Here is a 20,478-nt window from a genome sequence, read left to right as displayed (position 1 = left end):
CACCAGCCTCCGTGCACCTCATGGCTTCATCAGCAGAGTGCAGGCTGGATTTCAGTGGCCGCTGGCCAGCTCTTCAAGGGGTCTTTCAGCAGAGCACAAACGGTTCAACTGAGGAGAGAACGGGGAGGCACAAAGAGAATTAATCTGTGGAAGAGGAAGCCTCTGATGGTCCAAAAATCAAGGGGACTGGTTGAGGATTATGAGTTTCTTTGACATTGTCTCTTCAGCCTATTCTTTCTCTTGATAGTAGAGGCTTTATGAGAGAGGCACAGCTGCAAACTCTGCTATGAATGTGGAGGACCTTATACCCTGCTGGGTCAATTTGCTTCCTTAAAGAAATGCTGTTTCTGGGTCCCAGTCCAATACTCCAGATGACCTGGTTTTTCTTCTCTGGCCTCCAGGGTTATGCCTTGCTGCAAGTGCCACGAGACAGCTGCTCTCTTTATACCCAGGGAGGGAGGACCCACCCCGGGTCCTTGTCTCTCAAGCCCTCACTAATAAAGTAGGCTAAAATACTGTCTAGGACACAACTGCCCTGATGAGCTTCTTTGTTCTTCTCTCTAGCTTTTAAATCTTCTCAACCTTTCCCTTCCCTTTAGCTGCATTTCTTTGATACTTATTCTCTTTCTCTCTCTTAAACATATTTCTTCTCTCCTACAATGTGATCTAGTCCTCTATTTCATGGAAAAGGAAAACTTATTTAAAACCAGAATTTGAGGGCTTCCCTGGTGGTCCAGCAGTTAAGATGCCATGCTTCCAATGCAGGGTGGTGGATTTGATCCCTGGTTGAGGAAGTAAGATCCCACATGGCATGTGGCATGGCCAAATAAAAAGTAAACTGAAAATTTTATAACTCAAAATAAAATAAAATAGCCTGTGCATGATACTGATACTGAATATTTGCTAGGGCAAACAATAATGCTTATCCAAACTCTAATCTTAGTTACAATGATCCAGAAGTTATTTCTTGATGGCTTATCTTGAATTGTATATACATGCCTTAAACTTCAGAGTGCAACAATGGGAACTTTTCTTAGTTTTTTTATACTTCAATTTTAATTTTTTTCTCTAACCTCCCATCCTCATGTCATTTCCCTGAAGAAAGTATAGAAGATGAGGAGAGAAACAAGAACAAATGAATAAACCAAATATAAACTTCTCAATGCAGTTTAAAATCAACCAGGTCAGACATCTTTCACCCAACTACTTATTCTGTAAATTAATGCCAAGTTATAGGGAGTTTGTGCAGAGTTGAGACAATGTAGGCAGTAGATATTTGGGTCCTGAAAAATTGTATTTCATTCACAGAGGTGTCTGAGTCGTTCCATGCAGCCCATGTTGTCCTATACTGTTCATAGTCTGAAAGACCACTGGCCACATATACAGTAGTTGTCCCTCCAGGTACAACACAGCTCTCCCTGGAGGCTTGGCAAACTTAGATCTTCTTTATCACTATTCTCTCTGGGGCTGAAAGGACTTGATGGGATTGCTTCAAGCCTATTAAATAGAATCTTCTTGAGGACAGCAGTGCTAGCTATTTTGAACATCACTGCTCTGTGTGTTCATAAAACAGTACTTGGAATGTAGTCTCCGAAATTTGTTTCCTGATAAGCTCTTCCATTATCTCCCTACACAGTCTTCATCAGTTCAGTTCAGTTCAGTCACTCAGTCGTGTCCGACTCTTTGTGACCCCATTAATCACAGCACGCCAGGCCTCCCTGTCCATCACCAACTCCCGGAGTTCACTCAGACTCACGGCCATTGAGTCAGTGATGCCATCCAACCACCTCATCCTCTGTCATCCCCTTCTCCTCCTGCCCCCAATCCCTCCCAGCATCAGAGTCTTTTCCAAGGAGTCAACTCTTCTCATGAGGTGGCCAAAGTACTGGAGTTTCAGCTTTAGCATCATTCCTTCCAAAGAACACTCAGGGCTGGTCTCCTTCAGAATGGACTAGTCGGATCTCCTTACAGTCCAAGGGACTCTCAAGAGTCTTCTCCAGCACCACAGTTCAAAAGCATCAATTCTTTGGTGCTCAGTCTTCTTCACAGTCCAACTCTCACATCCATATATGACCACAGGAAAAACCATAGCCTTGACTAGACAGACCTTAGTCGGCAAAGTAATGTCTCTGCTCTTGAATATACTATCTAGGTTGGTCATAACTTATCTTCCAAGGAGTAAGCGTCTTTTAAGTTCATGGCTACAATCACCATCTGCAGTGATTTTGGAGCCCCCCTCAAATAAAGTCTGACACTGTTTCCACTGTTTCCCATCTATTTCCCATAAAGTGATGAGACCAGATGCCATGATCTTCGTTTTCTGAATGTTGAGCTTTAAGCCAACTTTTTCACTCTCCACTTTCACTTTCATCAAGAGGCTTTTGAGTTCCTCTTCACTTTCTGCCATAAGGATGGTGTCATCTGCATATCTGAGGTTATTGGTATTTCTCCCGGCAATCTTGATTCCAGCTTGCGTCTCTTCCAGTCCAGCGTTTCTCATGATGTACTTTGTATATAAGTTAAATAAGCAGGGTGACAGTATACAGTCTTGATGTACTCCTTTTCCTATTTGGAACCAGTCTGTTGTTCCATGTCCAGTTCTAACTGGTGCTAACTGGCCTGCATACAGATTTCTCAAGAGGCAGGTCAGGTGGTCAGGTGTTTGCCGGGGTCCAGCCCCGGTGGATCCAGGGTGATTCGAAGGAGGGGGGACGGCGTCAACGTCTTTGGAAAAATACATATTTAATTACAGATATATAGAGAGATTAGAAACGGATAGTGTAGTAGGAGATAGTGTAGTGGAGAAAAGGAGGCTGAATCCGGATGGGAATTCAGCCAGAGAAACGGGAGCAAGAAAGAAATGGATAGTGTAGTAGGAAGATTAGTGGAGAAAAAGAGGCTGAATAGCTTGGATTACGTGGAATAGCATCCATGCTCCAGATGGGAATTCAGCCAGAAAAACGGGGACAAGAAAGAAGCGACATGGGGGAATTAGTCTTTCTGGAAACTGAATCGATTTCTTTATTTTGGGGTTTGCTTATATATACACGGGGGTCAGCATTCCCTACCTTTATCAAAATCAGGTGCTTCGCATAAAAAGGTCTTAGGGATTTTATGATTCTTTCTTTCTGATAACTGGAACACTTATTTCTTCCAAAGGTGTTTTTTCTTAAACCAGGCACCACCTTCCAAATAAAGTTACATTCCTATAGGGTGAGGGTGTAGTGAGTTACAATCAAGAAAGGAATTTATTTAACCCAAGGTTAACATGATTAATCTTAAAGGTTAATGCTTATTTTTCCTATATGCTTAAAGGTTAATACTTACTTCTTCCTATATGCTAGTTATATTCATTATAAGGGTAGGGAACATGGAGATTTAGCAGCAAACATCAGCCCAACAAATGAAAATCCTTTCACCAATGCTCCCCTTAAGATCTATTTAGTCTTAAGATAGTGATAAAGTTACATTTTTACATAGCAAGGACACAGTGATTTATAACAAAGTACAGTGATCTATTACAAAAGAGAAAATCCATTAACTCAAAAAGTTTAGTATTGCTAACATCAAAAACTACTATATTTCCTTTACTATATTCCAAATACATTGATTAATATATTCCCAGGTGCCTAGGGATATGGAGGCCTGGCGGCAATCATTGACTCAACAAGAAGAAAAAGCCCTATGCTAATTAAGACTCTCAAAATACTCCAAAACTCTCTGTGCTGTTTATGGTTGAGAGGTAGTAAACAATCATGTGTGTAGTGGCAGGAGTATGGCTAATCCTGTCACACAAGCCAGTCTGTCAGCAGAGAGGTTTGACCTGAGACACCCTTGTCCCACCCAGAGCAGGGAATTAGCAGCAATTATTGACACAACAAATGAAAAACCCTTCACCAATATAATTCCTAACCAACCCACTATACTAATAATTTCTAACTCCCCCAAAGAATTTGCCTTTAGTAAATCTAAAACATCTCGTGCCTCTCAGATTGGGAGGCTGTAAACAATCACATGTGGCCAGATGAACCTATACAGGCAGGCTAGATAACCTTCAGAGGAGTCCGTAATCTGAAACACTCTTGTCACGCCCAATAATTTTTATTGCCTTGGAGCTGCACGTTTACTCCTTCTCCAAGAAAAACGGTTATGGAGGAGAGCATAAAGCAGACTCTGGTTTTGGGGTTAGATGCTCAGGAATAGGGAGTTTCCTGAGGCTTGATCATGCCTTTGCGTATGCCAAGCCTCCTTCCTCATGACCTTTGCCATGGGTGGAGTTCCTCACGCTGGCCCTGGCAGGTATTCCGTCTCTCTCAGAATTTTCCACAGTTTATTGTGATCCACACAGTAAAAGGATTTGGTATAGTCAATAAAGCAGAAATAGATGTTTTTTCTGGAACTCTCTTGCTTCTTCCATGATCCAGCAGATGTTGGCAATTTGATCTCTGGTTCCTCTGCCTTTTCTAAAACCAACTTGAACATCTCGAAGTTCACAATTCACGTATTGCTGAAGCTTGGCTTGGAGAATTTTGAGCATTATTACTTTACTAGCATGTGAGATGAGTGCAATTGTGCAGTAGTTTGAGCATTCTTTGGCATTGCCTTTCTTTGGGATTGGAATGAAAACTGACCTTTTCCAGTACTGTGGCGACGGCTGAGTTTTCCAAATTTGGTGACATGGTGAGTGCAGCACTTTGACAGCATCATCTTTCAGGATTTGAAATAGCTCAACTGGAATCCCATCACCTCCACTAGCTTTGTTCATAGTGATGCTTTCCAAGGCCCACTTGACTTCACATTCCAGGATGTCTGACTCTAGATGAGTGACCATAGCATCGTGATTATCTTGGTCATGAAGATCATTTTTGTACAGTTTTCTGTGTATTCTTGCCACCTCTTCTTAATATCTTCTGCTTCTGTTAGGTCCAGACCATTTCTGTCCTTTATCGAGCCCATCTTTGCATGAAATATTCCCTTGGTATCTCTAATTTTCTTGAAGAGATCTCTAGTCTTTCCCATTCTGCTGTTTTCCTCTATTTGTTTGCATTGATCACTGAAGAAGGCTTTCTTATCTCTTCTTGCTATTCTTTGGAACTCTGCATTCAGATGCTTATATTTTTCCTTTTCTCCTTTGTTTTTCACCTCTTTTCTTTTCACAGCTATTTGTAAGGCCTCTCCAGACAGCCATTTTGCTTTTTTTGCATTTCTTTTCCATGGTCTAAGTCTTGGTTTCCTCAGAACTTACCTGGAGACTCTGTGAAGCCCATCTCCCACTCCCAACACATAGAATCTTCTAGACCCAGTTTTAGGGCTCTGAGACTTTGAGGCTCTGACTTTCTCTTACCCAGCACTCTCTGTATTTCTTCTGAGCTAGGTTCTTGGACATGGGAAAATGTTATTGGAAGTATCAAGAATGGTTGGGAGTGGATCATTGATACTGAGAGAGAGAGTCAGGTTGTTTAGCCCAAATTATATCTAGACATCTCCATGCTTTCAGTGCAGGGGAAATAGGTTCAATCTCTGGTCAAAACCCCACAATCTCACAGTGGCTAGAATGAAAACCACATTACAGAAAGTTAATCAGGATGAAAAATGACAGGGTTATGTTCCAGATTAAGGGAGAAGATAAAGCCCCAGAAAAATAACTATGTGAAGTACAGATAGGTAACCTTCCAGTAACGTAATTCAGAATAATGATAGTTAAGATAATGATAGTAAAGATCATAGGATCTCAGACATAGAATGGAGAAGATGGAAGAGATGTTTACCAAAGGCCTGTAAGAACTAAAAAACCAACAGAGATGAACCACACACTAGAAGGAATCAGTAGCAGAATAACTGAGGCAGAAGAACAGATAAGGGACCCGGAGCACTGCATGGTGAAAATCACTGCCACAGAACAGAATATAGAAAAAAGAATGAAAACAATGAAGACCAGACTAAGAGGCCTCTGGGACAACATTAAACACACCTGCGTTTGCATTATAAGGGGTCCCAGAAGGAGAAGAGAGAGAGAAAGGACCCAAGAAAATATTTGAATAATGGATGAAAATTTCCCTAAGATGGAAAAGAAATATTTAAACAAGTCCAGGAAGTGCAGAGTCCCAGGCAGGATAAATTCAAGGAAGAACACAATGAGACACACACATAGTAATCAAACTGACAAAAGTTAAAGACAAAGATAAAATATTAGAAGCAACAAGGGAAAAATGACAAATAACATATAAGGGAACTCCCATGAGGTTGTAAGCTGATTTCTCAACAGAAACTCTACAAGCCAGAAGAGAATGGCGTGATATATTTAAAGTGAAGAAAGAAAAACCTGCAACCAAGAATACATTACCCAGCAAGACTCTCATTCAGATTTGATGGAGAAATCTAAAGCTTTCCAAACAAGCAAAAGTTAAGAGAGCTCAGCACCACCAAACCAGCTTTACACAAATGCTAAAGAAACTTCTCTAGGCAGGAAACACAAGAGAAGGAAAAGACATACACAACGTAAACCTAAAACAATGAAGAAAATGGTAATAGGATCATACATATTGAAAATTAACAAATGTAAATGAATTAAATACACCAACTACAAGACTTAGACTGATTGGGTGGATGAGAACATGTGTATGTATGCACTTACACTTACCACAGCACTCTACTTAACTCCCCAAAGTGTATGTAATTATTGTATATTGCTAGGTTAATCATGTTTCCATTATGGCTTGCAATTGCAGTTATCTTTTATTTTTTGTCTGTCTATTGATTGTGAAATTAATAAACATCTTTTACTATTGTGATCATATAACTAGTATCCACTTAATACCATTGACCATTTTTCCGGTCAACAGAAAAATAAAAGAATTCTGTATCACTAAAACTACCATTTAATAGAAAAAGCTGTAGTCACTTTTCAAAATCCAGATGCATATTAGAATTATCTAGGAAGATTTTGAAAAATTCAAATGCTTCAGTTTCATTTAGTGTATGTTTTCCAGCTTCTCAGTCTTTTTTTTTTTTTTTTTCTGATGTTCTCTCTTGTTGGTTACTACGAGTGAAATGACACAGAACATACAAGACACACAAGAGACAGACAGGACACCACTCTGGCCAGAGGAACAGAACTGGGCAAACTAATTGCCGTTTATTATTATAAAGCCCTCCTTAGGCAGAATTCCAGACTGTAAGAATAAGCCTTTTCAGTACAGTGCAGGTGCATACATGTTATCGTACAGCAAAGGGGAGTGAAATCTCTGTCTACTGCAGAGTCTGCACAAAGCCCTCATCTCCCTCTTATCTCAAGAAGGGAATGCTCCCTCGTTTGCAAGGGACCATTAAACTCAAGGCTGTATCCAGACTCTTTGGCAGAACGCCTCGTATGCAAGGACGCTCAGCCTGAGCAGAGAGACCCGTTTGCAGGCACATCTCTGCTACCCTATTAACCCTTCATCTCTCAAGCCTTTATTGAGCATAGTAGAAAAGCTTTGGTATACATATATATATATATATAGTTTGTATAATACATGTATTTTAGAAAACATACGATTTTTTGCTTAGCTAAAACACTTAATGACATTTTGATTTCACTTGTTTGACCTAGTATGAATAGAATGCTAAATTTCTAATTTATATTCACTCAAAACCTTCAATTAGTTCCACATATTTTGGAATCTAGGGTTACTGCTGGTAATTTAGAAAGTTTATTATCTTAGATTTTTAAAAAACTGAATGAGGCTTGAAAGTTCCAATCCAATTCTGAGAATATAAAGGAATACTATGTTGTTAAGAAAAACCAAACAAACAGCAAGCTAACTTGTGATACAGTACAATGGCAACCCACTCTAGTACTCTTGCCTGGAAAATCCCATGGACGAAAGTGCCTGGTAGGCTGCAGTCCATGAGGTCGCACAGAGTCAGACATGACTGAAGCGACTTAGCAGCATTATTAACTGAAATACAGATTTTGTTCAAATTTCACACAAAAATGCATGTATATATGCTATACTTTGTTTGGCTGGAAGGTAATTACAAGACAAACTAAAATTTTATGCAACGTATTATTGATATGATCATTATAGCATTGTGCATCTTAATTCCTGTAGGAAATATACTTTTGAAATAATCATATGAAGCACTTATTTGTACCAAATCCAAAGGTAGGGATATTAAGCCTGATTTTCCAAGTTTCACCAAGGGCCACGTAGAAATACAGCTTAAATTATAATAATAATAAAAGAGTGTAGCAGAACCAGAGCTCAGAGATGGAGTCCTGGAGCTCCTCTTCCTTGTCTACCCTTTTGACCCCCACTTTCTCACCCTTCAGTTCTCCACATGCTGAAAGTGGTAGAAGAATTCCAAGAAGACTGCATACATGCCTGAGTACTCTCTAGGCCACTCCTAATCTGCAGCCAATATCTCATTTCTTTGCAGAGTCTTCACCCAAAGTGCGACTGGTGAGAGGTCCCCATCGCTGTGAAGGGCGGGTGGAAGTGGAACGGAATGGCGAGTGGGGCACTGTGTGTGACGACGGCTGGAACATAAAAGACGCGGAAGTGCTGTGCCGGGAGCTGGGCTGTGGAGCAGCCAAGGGGACACCCAGTGGTAATTTATATAAGCCCCTGGCAGATGAAAAACAAAAGATCTTCATCCAAGAAGTCAACTGCAGGGGGACGGAAGATAAATTGATTAAATGTGACTGGCTGGAAGACGTTTATGATTGCTCCCACAGCGAGGATGCAGGGGCAATATGTGAGAGTGAGTATGGCAGGACTTAAAGACTATAAGCCAACTGCCCATATCCCTCATGACCACTCTTTGTCCTCTTTATCTTTATTCTCCACCATGAATTAATGGTTAACTGATTCCTTGTCCTTCACTTCTCACCCTTTCTCAACTGTGGACCCTGGAGACAAATATATCCTCATCTAGAACTGTTACTCCTCCTTGGTTGAACAGTGGCACTAGTGATAAAGAACCCGCCTACCAATGCAGAGACTTAAGAGACGTGGGTTCAATTTCTTGGTTGGGAAGATCCCCTGCAGGAGGGCACAGCAACCTACTCCAGTATTCCTGTCTGAAGAATCCAATGGACAGAGGAGTCTGGCGGGCTAGAGTCCATAGGGTCACATGGAGTCGGACATGATAGAAGCAACTTAGCACACACACTTGGTTGAATTAATGATTTTCTCTTATATTCAATCTTAGTTTTTCTTTGTTTCAATCTATTCAAGAACCTGATTCTCTCTTCATGCACACAAACATGCACAGGTCTAATAACTGCTAAACATTTGTATCTAAAGCTCAGATGGAGTTATGGGGAAGAAATGAGCTCCCAAAATGCAATGTAATTTTATCAGCTCTCAAGGAGTCTATCATCTAGTTAGGTAAACTGGAGATGCTCACAGGAAACCAACACACAACAACTGTGTGTATATATGTATGCATGAGTGCATGCTCAGTTGCTTCAGTTGTGTCTGACTCTTTGTGACCTTATGGACTGTAGTCTGCCAGTCTCCTCTGTCCAAGGGATACTCCATGCAAGAATACTGGAATAGGTTGCCGTGCCCTCCTACAGGGGATCTTTTCCACCCAGAGATTGAACCCAGGTGGATTCTGTACCCACTGAGCCACCTGGGAAGCCTATATATATGTACACATATTCATATACAACAATTATATATAGATTATATTAGCATATATATATTATGTATGTATATATGTATACTAGTCCCTTAGGCAAATCACAGTCTAATGGAAAAGGAGATAAACACATAGAAAATTATTAATGCATAGAAAGCAAATATATGAAAGGAATAAAGGAATACAACAACAATTATATATATATATGGAGTAGAAATTTGGGTCCTGAGAAATTGTACTTAATTCATATAGGTATCTGAGTCATTCCATGTAGCCCATGTTGTCATATACTGTTCATAGTGATAGACCACAAGCAAAGAGTGCAAATATTGTCCATCCAGGTACAACAGACCTCTCCATGGAGTCGTGGCAAACTTAGATATTCTTTATCACTATATCTCTCCTGGGCTGAGGGGACTTGATAGGATTGCTTCAAGTCTATTAAATAGAATCTTCTTGAGGACAGCAATGCTAACTATCTTGATCATCACTGTTCTCTGTGTTCATAAGACAGTGCTTAGAATGTAGTGTTCAGAAGTTTCCTGATAGACTTGTCCCTTGTCTCCCTATGCAGTCCTCTATACTCCATGTCTAGGTCTTGGTTTCCTTAGAACTTACCTGGAGACTCTGTGAAGCCCATCTCCCACTCCCAACACATAGAATCTTCTAGACCCAGTTTTAGGGCTCTGAGACTTTGAGGCTCTGACTCTTCCCTTACTCAGTACTCTCTGTATTTCTTCTGAGCTAGGTTCTTGGACATGAGAAAATGTCATGGGAAGTAGCAAGGATGGTTGGAGTGGATCATTGATATTGAGAGAGGGAGTCAGGTTGTTTAGCCCGAATTATATCTAGACATCTCCATGCTTTCAGTGCAGGGGAAATGGGTTCAATCTCTGGTCAAAAACCCACAATCCCACAGTGGCTAGAATGAAAACCACATTACAGAGAGTTAATCAGGATGAAAAATGACAGGGTTATGTCCCAGATTAAGGGAGAAGATAAAGCCCCAGAAAAACAACTATGTGAAGCAGAGATAGGTAACCTTCCAGTAAATGACAGTTAAGATAATGATAGTAAAGATCATAGGATCTCAGACATAGAATGGAGAAGAAGGAAGAGATGTTTACCAAAGACCTATAAGAACTAAAAAACCAACAGAGATGAACCACACACTAGAAGGAATCAGTAGCAGAATAACTGAGGCAGAAGAACAGTAAGGGACCCGGAGGGCTGCATGGTGAAAATCACAGCCACAGGAGAGAATATAGAAAAAAGAATGAAAACAATGAAGACCAGACTAAGAGGCCTCTGGGACAACATTAAACACACCAGCGTTTGCATTATAGGGGTCCCAGAAGGAGAAGAGAGAGAGAAAGGACCCAAGAAAATATTTGAATAATGGATGAAAATTTCCCTAAGATGGAAAAGAAATATTTAAACAAGTCCAGGAAGTGCAGAGTCCCAGGCAGGATAAATTCCAGGAGGAACACAATGAGACACACACATAGTAATCAAACTGACAAAAGTTAAAGACAAAGATAAAATATTAAAAGCAACAAGGGAAAAATGACAAATAACATATAAGGGAACTCCCATGAGGCTGTAAGCTGATTTCTCAACAGAAACTCTACAAGCCAGAAGAGAATGGCGTGATATATTTTAAGTGAAGAAAGAAAAACCTGCAACCAAGAATACGTTACCCAGCAAGACTCTCATTCAGATTTGATGGAGAAGTCAAAAGCTTTCCAAACAAGCAAAAGTTTAAGAGAGCTCAGCACCACCAAACCAGCTTTACACAAATGCTAAAGAAACTTCTCTAGGCAGGAAACACAAGAGAAGGAAAAAACATACACAACATAAACCTAAAACAATGAAGAAAATGGTAATAGGATCATACATATTGAAAATTAACTTAAATGTAAATGAATTAAATACACCAACCATAAGACTTAGACTGATTGGGTGGATGAGAACATGTGCATGTATGCACTTACACTTTCCACAGCACTCTACTTAACTCCCCAAAGTGTATGTAATTATTTTATATTGCTAGGTTAATCATGTTTCCATTACGGCTTGCAATTGCAGTTATCTTTTATTTTTGTCTGGCTATTGATTATGAAACTAATAAATAAACATCTTTTACTATTTTGATCATATAACTAGTAGCCACTTAATACCATTGATCACTTTAGCAGCATTATTAACTGAAATACAGATTGTGTTCAATTTCACACAAAAATGCATGTATATATGCTATACTTTGTTTGGTTGGAAGGTAATTACAAAAACTAAAATTTTATGCAATGTATTTATTGATATGATCATTATAGCATTGTGCATCTTAATTTCTGTTAGAAAATATACTTTTGAAGTAATCATATGAAGCACTTATTTGTACCAAATCCAAAGGTAGGGATATTAAGCCTGTTTTTCCAAGTTTCACCAAGGGCCAAGTAGAAATACAGTTTTAATAATAATAATAATAATAATAATAATAATAAAGGAGTGTAGCAGAACCAGAACTCAGAGATGAAGTCCTGGAGCTCCTCTTCTTTGTCTTCCCTTTTGACCCCCACTTTCTCACCCTTCAGTTCTCCACATCCTGAAAGTGGTAGAAGAATTCCAAGAAGACTGCATACATGCCTGAGTACCCTCTAGGCCACTCCTAATCTGCAGCCAATATCTCATTTCTTTGCAGAGTCTTCACCCAAAGTGCGACTGGTGAGAGGTCCCCATCGCTGTGAAGGGCGGGTGGAAGTGGAACGGAATGGCGAGTGGGGCACTGTGTGTGACGACGGCTGGAACATGAAAGACGCGGAAGTGCTGTGCCGGGAGCTGGGCTGTGGAGCAGCCAAGGGGACACCCAGTGGTAATTTATATAAGCCCCTGGCAGATGAAAAACAAAAGATCTTCATCCAAGAAGTCAACTGCAATGGGACGGAAGATGAGTTGATTAAATGTGACCAGCTGGAAGACGTTTATGATTGCTCCCACAGTGAGGATGCAGGGGCAATATGTGAGAGTGAGTATGGCAGGACTCAATGACTATATCCAACTGCCCATAGCCCGCATGACCACTCTTTGTCCTCTTTATCTTTATTCTCCACCATGAACTAATGGTTAACTGATTCCTTGTCCTACACTCGCCCTTTCTCAACTGTGGACCCTGGAGACAAAAATATCCACATCTAGAACTGTTACTCCTCCTGGAACAGTGGCACTAGTGATAAAAAACCCGACTGCAAATGCAGAGACTTAAGAAACGTGGGTCAATCCCTGAGTGGGGAAGATCCCCTGCAGGAGGGCACAGCAACCCACTCCAGTATTCTTGCCTGGAGAATCCAATAGACAGAGGAGTCGGTGGGCTGCAGTCCATAGGGTCACACAGAGTCGGACATGACTGGAGCAACTTAGCACCCACAGTTGGTTGACCTAATGATTATCTCTTAGTTTCAATCTTAGTTCCTTTCTTTCTTTCTTTTTTTTTCAATCTATCCGAGAACCTGATTCTCTTCTTTACACACATCCACATGCACAGATCTAATGACCACTAAACCTTTGTATCTAAAGCTCATTTGGAATTATAGGGAAGAAATGAGCTCCCAAAATATACTGTAACATTGTCAGTTTCAAGGAGTCTATCATCTAGTTAGGTAGACAGGAGATCCTCATGGGAAATTAACACACAACAACTGGGCATATATATGTATGCATGAGTACATGGTCAGTTGCTTCAGTTGTGTCTGACTCTTTGTGATCGTATGGACAGTAGCTTGCCAAGCTCCTCTGTCCATGGATACTCCAGGCAAGAATACTGGAGTGGGTTGCCGTGCCCTCCTCCAGGGGATCTTTTCCATCTAGGGATTGAACCCAGCCAGGTCTCCTGAGTCTCCTGCATTGCAGGTGGATTCTCTACCCACTGAGCCACCTGGGAAGCCAGTACATACACACAGACACAGACACAGACACACAAACACACACACACATACACACACATATTCAACAATTGTATATATACAATTGTTGTGTTTCTTATTACATTCATGTATTTGCTGTCTATGCATTAATAATTTTTTGTATGTCTATCTACTTTTCCATTAGACTGTGATTTGGCTAAGGATCTAGTCTATGTTTCTCTTTGTTATTCCAGTTTTTTATCAGTTAGTTCAGTTCAGTTCAGTCACTTAGTCGTGTCTGACTCTTTGCGACCCCATGAATCACAGCACGCCAGGCCTCCCTGTCTATCACCAACTCCTGGAGTTCATTCAGACTCACGTCCATTGAGTTGGTGATGCCATCCAGCCACTTCATCCTCTGTCATCCCCTTCTCCTCCTGCCCCCAATCCCTCCCTGCATCAGAGTCTTTTCCAATGAGTCAACTCTTTGCATGAGGTGGCCAAAGTACTGGAGTTTCAACTTTAGCATCATTCCTTCCAAAGAACACCCAGGGCTGATCTCCTTCAGAATGGACTGGTTGGACCTCATTATAATCCAAGGGACTCTCAAGAGTCTTCTGCAACACCACAGTTCAAAAGCATCAATTTTTTGGTGCTCAGCCTTCTTCACAATCCAACTCTCACATCCATACATGACCACAGAAGAAACCATAGCCTTGACTAGAACGACTTTAGTCGGCAAAGAAATGTCTCTGCTTTTCAATATGCTATCTAGGTTGGTCATAACTTTTCTTCCAAGGAGTAAGCGTCTTTTAAGTTCATGGCTGCAATCACCATCTGCAGTGATTTTGGAGCCCCCCAAAATAAAGTCTGACACTGTTTCCACTGTTTCCCCATCTATTTCCCATGAAGTGATGGGACTGGATGCCATGATCTTCGTTTTCTGAATGTTGAGCTTTAAGCCAACTTTTTCACTCTCCACTTTCACTTTCATCAAGAGGCTTTTGAGTTCCTCTTCACTTTCTGCCATAAGGGTGGTGTCATCTGCATATCTGAAGTTATTGATATTTCTCCCAGCAATCTTGATTCCAGCTTGTGTTTCTTCTAGTCCAGTGTTTCTCATGATGTACTCTGCATATAAGTTAAATAAGCAGGGTGACAACAAACAGCCTTGACGTACTCCTTTTCCTATTTGGAACCAGTCTGTTGTTCCATGCCCAGTTCTAACTGTTGCTTCCTGACCTGCATACAGATTCTCAAGAGTCAGGTCAGGTGGTCTGGTATTCCCATGTCTTTCAGAATCTTCTACAGGTCATTGTGGTCCACACAGTCAAAGGCTTTGGCATAGTCAATAAAGCAGAAATAGATGTTTTTCTGGAACTCTCTTGCTTTTTCTACGATCCAGCAGATGTTGGCAATTTGATCTCTGGTTCCTCAGCCTTTTCTAAAACCAGCTTGAACATCAGGAAGTTCATGGTTCACGTATTGCTGAACCCTGGCTTAGAGAATTTTGAGCATTACTTTACTAGCATGTGCTGCTGTTAGTCGCTTCAGTTGTGTCTGATTCTATGCAACCCCATAGATGGCACCACCAGGCTCCCTAGTCCCTGGGATTCTCCAGGCAATAACACTGGAGTGGGTTGCCATTTCCTTCTCCAATGCATGAAAGTGAAAAGTGAAAGGGAAGTTGCTCAGTCGTGTCTGACGCTCAGCGACCTCATGGACTGCAGCTCACCAGTCTCCTGTGTCCATGGGACTTTCCAGGCAAGAGTACTGGAGTGGGGTACCATTGCATGTGAGATGAGTGCAATTGTGAGGTAGTTTGAGCCTTCTTTGGCATTGCCTTTCTTTGAGACTGGAAAGAAACCTGACCTTTTCCATTCCTGTGGCCACTGCCGAGTTTTCCATATTTGCTGGCATATCAAGTGCAGCAGTTTCACAGCATCATCTTGCAGGATTTGAAATCTCAACTGGAATTCCATCATCTCTGTTAGCTTTGTTTGTAGTGATGCTTTCTAAGGCCCACTTGACTTCACATTCCAGGATGTCTGGCTCTAGATTAGTGATCACACCACCGTAATTATCTGGGTCGTGAAAATCGTTTATGTATAGTTCTTCTGAGTATTCTTGCCACCTCTTCTTAATATCTTCTGCTCTGGTAGGTCCATTCTATTTCTGTCCTTTATCGAGCCCATCTTTGCAGGAAATGTTCCGTTGGTATCTCTAATTTTCTTGAAGAGATCTCTAGTCTTTCCCATTCTGTTGTTTTCCTCTATTTCTTTGCACTGATTGGTGAAGAAGGCTTTCTTATCTCTTCTTGCTATTCTGTGGAACTCTGCATTCAGATGCTTATATCTTTCCTTTTCTCCTTTGTTTTTCACCTCTCTTCTTTTCACAGCTATTTCTAAGGCTTACCCAGGCAGCCACTTTGCTTTTTTACATTTCTTTTCGATGGGGATGGTCTTGATCCCTGTCTCCTGTACAATGTCACGAACCTCAGTCCACAGTCCATCAGGCACTCTGTCTATCAGATCTAGGCTGTTAAATATATTTCTCACTGCCACTGTATAATCGTAAGGGATTTGATTTAGGTCATAACTGAATGGTCTAGCGGTTTTCCCTACTTTCTTCAGTTTCAGTCTGAATTTGGTAATAAGGAGTTCATGATCTGAGCCACAGTCAGCTCCTGGTCTTGTTTTTGTTGACTGTATAGAGCTTCTCCATCTTTGGCTGCAAGGAATATAATCAGTCTGATTTCGGTGTTGACCATCTGGTGATGTCCACGTGTTGAGTCTTCTCTTGTGTTGTTGGAGAGGGTGTTTGCTACGCCCAGTGCATTTTCTTGGCAAAACTCTATTAGTCGTTGCCTTGCTTCATTCCGCATTCAAGGCCAAATTTGCCTGTTACTCCAGGTGTTTCTTGACTTCCTACTTTTGCATTCCAGTCCGCTATAATGGAAAGGACATCTTTTTTGGGTGTTAGTTCCAAAAGGTCTTGTAGGTCTTCATAGAATCTTACACTTCAGCTTCTTCAGCGTTACTGGTTGGGTCACAGAGTTGGATTGCTGTGATATTGAATGATTTGCCTTGGAAACGAACAGAGATCATTCTGTTGCTTTTGAGATTGCATCCAAGTACTGCATTTCAGACTCTTTTTTTTTTAACAGTCATAATCAACTTTTATTGTTTACATAAATAGATTAGACAATACCTTTGCAAACATGTTTTCTCAACATACTTATATTACAACACATGACATTTCTTAATGAAAGTTATCTGTTAAATCTTTCCACAGAGGGAGTGGGAAGAAGTAAAGAAACAGGAGGGTGTCAAAATAAGATTTCTAAACTAATCTTCAGTGATAGGCCTAAAACATTTGGCAATTATTTCCTTTTATAGAGATCACAGGATTGTAAGTTTGAAACATATCAAAAGTGCAGTGCATCAATTTAATTAAAAACACCGGTAGTGTTAAATACATTACCTGGGCATCAAATTTCCCTTTCTACATATATTCAGAGTCACGTCATTTTACACCTATTAAATAACAATTGAAAACAATAACCATCAAAATTTTAAATCCCGGATCTGGATTAAATCAAGGTAGTAATAATGTTTTCTAAAATCCCAATGTATCTGTTCATCAGTAAAACATAATAGTTGACGATGTCACCAGAGAGTAAGTTTTTCATGTTTGGAAAGACAATAATCTTGTAACACCTGCTATTAATCAGGTTACTGAGCTGATAATACATTATGATTTTTTTCAAACCTATGTTTCTACTTGAACAAAGCACAAGTTGTCATATCAACACAGTAAGTCCCCTACATACAAAACTTCACGTTTCTAACCTTCAAAGATGAGGATATGTGCTCGCATGTCCCATCAGGTAAGCTCACATATCTAGTGTACACTGTCACATGCGTGCACCCTGTACAAGTGGCTGCACTTTCGTGTACTTTACTGTACAGTGCTATAGAGTATGGTATTTTTATTTCAAGCCCAGGATGTCTGAAGCAAGCAGAAAAGCAGTGGTGATTTAGCTGGTATCCCCTATTGCTGATGATCTGGAGGTCTTCCATCTCCCACCTCCTTGAGTTAGTAACTCTCCTCGCCTGTTCAGTCGATGACAGCCCGTGTGCCATCTGCTATACTATATTACTGTACTTTTCAAGGTACTGTACTATACAAGTAAAGATGTTTATTTTTTGTGTTTACATATTATTTGTGTGAGAAGTCTTATAAATCTATTACAGAACAGTACTATATAGCCAATTGTGTTGGTTGGGTAGATGAGCTAATTTTGTTGGACAAATTTGACTTACGAACGTGGCTCTCAGAAGGGAACTTGTTTTTACATAGGGAACTTTCTGTACCAAATACTTAATCATTCCTGATATGAGGAATCATCTTCATATTAGTACTTCTTTGTTGTGCCGTTTAGTCTTGATATCATTAAACACAATGAATTTTACTTTAATGAATATGCACAAATTAAAGCAAAAGGACATAGCCCAGTCCCCTCAATAATCTATCCTCTTACTTCAAAAAACTGCTGTTGAGGCTATGCAAATTACAGATCTGCTGGCTAGAAAGACACAACTTGTCCCTTAGAGCAACATCCAGTATTTGGAGCCTGAGGTTAAAATAGTGGTACACATGGCATGTTCCCTTGATCTACCATTATGAGCATTCCTCAGCTATACCCACAATACTGATTTTTCAAATGATCCTGTTCACTTGCTATGCCTCCTAGTGGTAACATATGTAGATTATTTTTCCTTGATTAAAATTTTTTAATAATTGGGAAATAATCTGCTCAGTCTTTGTGCACTCTCCGTTGAATAATTTTTCATTTTTATAACCATTTCCTCCAAGGCTATTGTGCTTTTCTTCTGCTATTTTCTTCACATAATTAAGAGGTCCAGTCCCCTCAAAGGAGGAGGGATTTCTGAATAAGCCTCCAATTCTATCCCACAAGGTGAAGTACTGTCCATAATTATAGTCAAAGAGCATATGGTGGTCTGTGTGATGAGCCGAGCCATTAATAAAAAGGTTTTAAGAGCTGGGGAACATGAAAATCACCATCATGAATGGAAATTGTCCAGATATTGACCAAGATGTACAAGCTTAAATAAACTACCTTGTGTAACGGGAAGATAAAAGGGTATATGTGGTAAGGCAGACTCTGAAGGAAGCCGTCCAGAGGGTGAAACGCGTGACTCACAAATGGAGTTGGAATCTTCCAGACATGATGAGGTTTGTGTAAGCGCTTATAAACAAGTCTATGATGAAGGCCTCTGTGAATCCAGTAGATCAGCATGTCAGTGAAGAAGAGAAAGGACAAGACACTAGCAGCGAGCTGAAACCAGCCATATGGAAACTCTCCTATGCCGTCATAGAGTCTGCTGTAACCTCTCACCTCTAGTAGGAACAGTAAAATCGTGGGGATGCTCATCCATGGCATTGACTGGACAGAATGTGCAATCTCTCGAGAGACTTGATTCTTTAAAAATTGTGGGTGTTTCATTAATAAATGATCATAGACAAAGTAATAACTCAGTGTTGCAAAGAAATACAGTATAAAAGCACCAAGATTTGTTACAATCAGGAGAGTGATAGCTTGTCGGAAGATGTTGTCCTCTGGCCATGTGGCTGGATATATGTACGGTGTAAAAACATAATAATCTGCAATACTGAGTACAATATCCATCTTAGCCCCTAGAAAGAATTGGCCGCCCGGGCCCAGCCGCCAACTTGGTTCCTCCAGGGCACCTGCAGTTCCAGCTAGTGGACCGCCGCGGTCAGCCAAGCAGCCGAAGTCTGCATTTCGGACTCTTGTTGACCATGATGACTACTCCATTTCTTCTGAGGGATTCCTGCCCACAGTAGTAGATATAATGGTCATCTGAGTTAAATTCACTCATTCAGTCCATTTTAGTTCGCTGATTCCTAGAATGTCGATGTTCACTCTTGCCATCTCTTTTTTGACCATTTCCAATTTGCCTTGACTCATTGACCTGTCGTTCCAGGTTTCTATGCAATATTGCTCTTTACAGCATTGGATCTTGCTTCTATCACCAGTCACATCCACAGCTGGGTATTGTTTTTGCTTTGGCTCCATCCCTTCATTCTTTCTGGAGTTATTTCTCCACTGATCTCCAGTAGCGTGCTGGGCACCTACTGACCTGGGGAGTTCCTCTTTCAGTATCCTATCATTTTGCCTTTTCATACTGTTCATTGGGTTCTCAAGGAAAGAATACTGAAGTGGTTTGCTATTCCCTTCTCCAGTGGACCACATTCTGTCAGACCTCTCCACCATGACCCGCCCATCCTGGGTGGCCCCTCAGGGCATGGCTCAGTTTCATTGAGTTAGACAAGGCTGTGGTCCTAGTGTGGTTAGATTGACTAGTTTTCTGTGAGTATGGTTTCAGTGTGTCTGCCCTCTGATGCCCTCTTGCAACACCTACCATCTTACTTTGGTTTCTCTTACCTTGGACGTGAGGTATCTCTTCTCGACTGCTCCAGCAAAGCACAACCACTGCTCCTTACCTTGGATGAGGGCTATCTCCTCACCACTGCCCTTCATGACCTTGAACATGGAGTAACTCCTCTAGGCCCTCCTGCCCCCACGCAGCCCCTGTTCCTTGGACGTGGAGTGGCTCCTCTTGGCCGCCGCCCTAACTCAGGTGTGGGGGAGAGAAGGAAAAAAAAAAGAAAAAGAAGAAACAACATTTGACACTTGTAATTTGTTTGTTCCCTAGCCTTCCTGCCTGTTACCCTCTCATTTGCTTTTCAAGACATCTTTATTCTCCCCAACCGTGCATCTGTTGTGGAATCTGGAGTCACAAAACACACCTCAGAGGACACTCAAGACAGTGGACTACAGTTTATTACACCAGCGGGTCCAAGGAGAATCAGTTCCCAACAAGGACCCTGATGTTTCTGA

At 40.9% G+C, this 20,478-nt stretch overlaps 2 protein-coding genes across 2 annotated transcripts in view; one reads left to right on the top strand and one right to left on the bottom strand.

The window, feature by feature from the left end:
- LOC114117576 (CD5 antigen-like) overlaps window positions 1-20,478 on the top strand; it is a 42,109-nt gene that overhangs the window by 7,586 nt on the left and 14,045 nt on the right. The window contains exons 3-4 of the mRNA XM_060415078.1: window positions 8,422-8,745; window positions 12,332-12,655. Coding sequence (XP_060271061.1) covers window positions 8,422-8,745; window positions 12,332-12,655 — 648 coding nt within the window. The remainder of the gene's footprint in view (window positions 1-8,421; window positions 8,746-12,331; window positions 12,656-20,478) is intronic.
- LOC101109313 (lathosterol oxidase) lies at window positions 16,904-19,353 on the bottom strand. Its single transcript, XM_012183905.5, is given in 2 exon segments — window positions 16,904-18,581; window positions 18,583-19,353. Coding segments are annotated over 2 exon segments (960 nt in total). The 5' UTR covers window positions 19,243-19,353; the 3' UTR covers window positions 16,904-18,281.

This window comes from Ovis aries, chromosome 1 (assembly GCF_016772045.2).
Source record: "Ovis aries strain OAR_USU_Benz2616 breed Rambouillet chromosome 1, ARS-UI_Ramb_v3.0, whole genome shotgun sequence".
NCBI lineage: Eukaryota > Metazoa > Chordata > Mammalia > Artiodactyla > Bovidae > Ovis > Ovis aries.
This window is presented reverse-complemented; position numbering and strand designations above follow the sequence as displayed.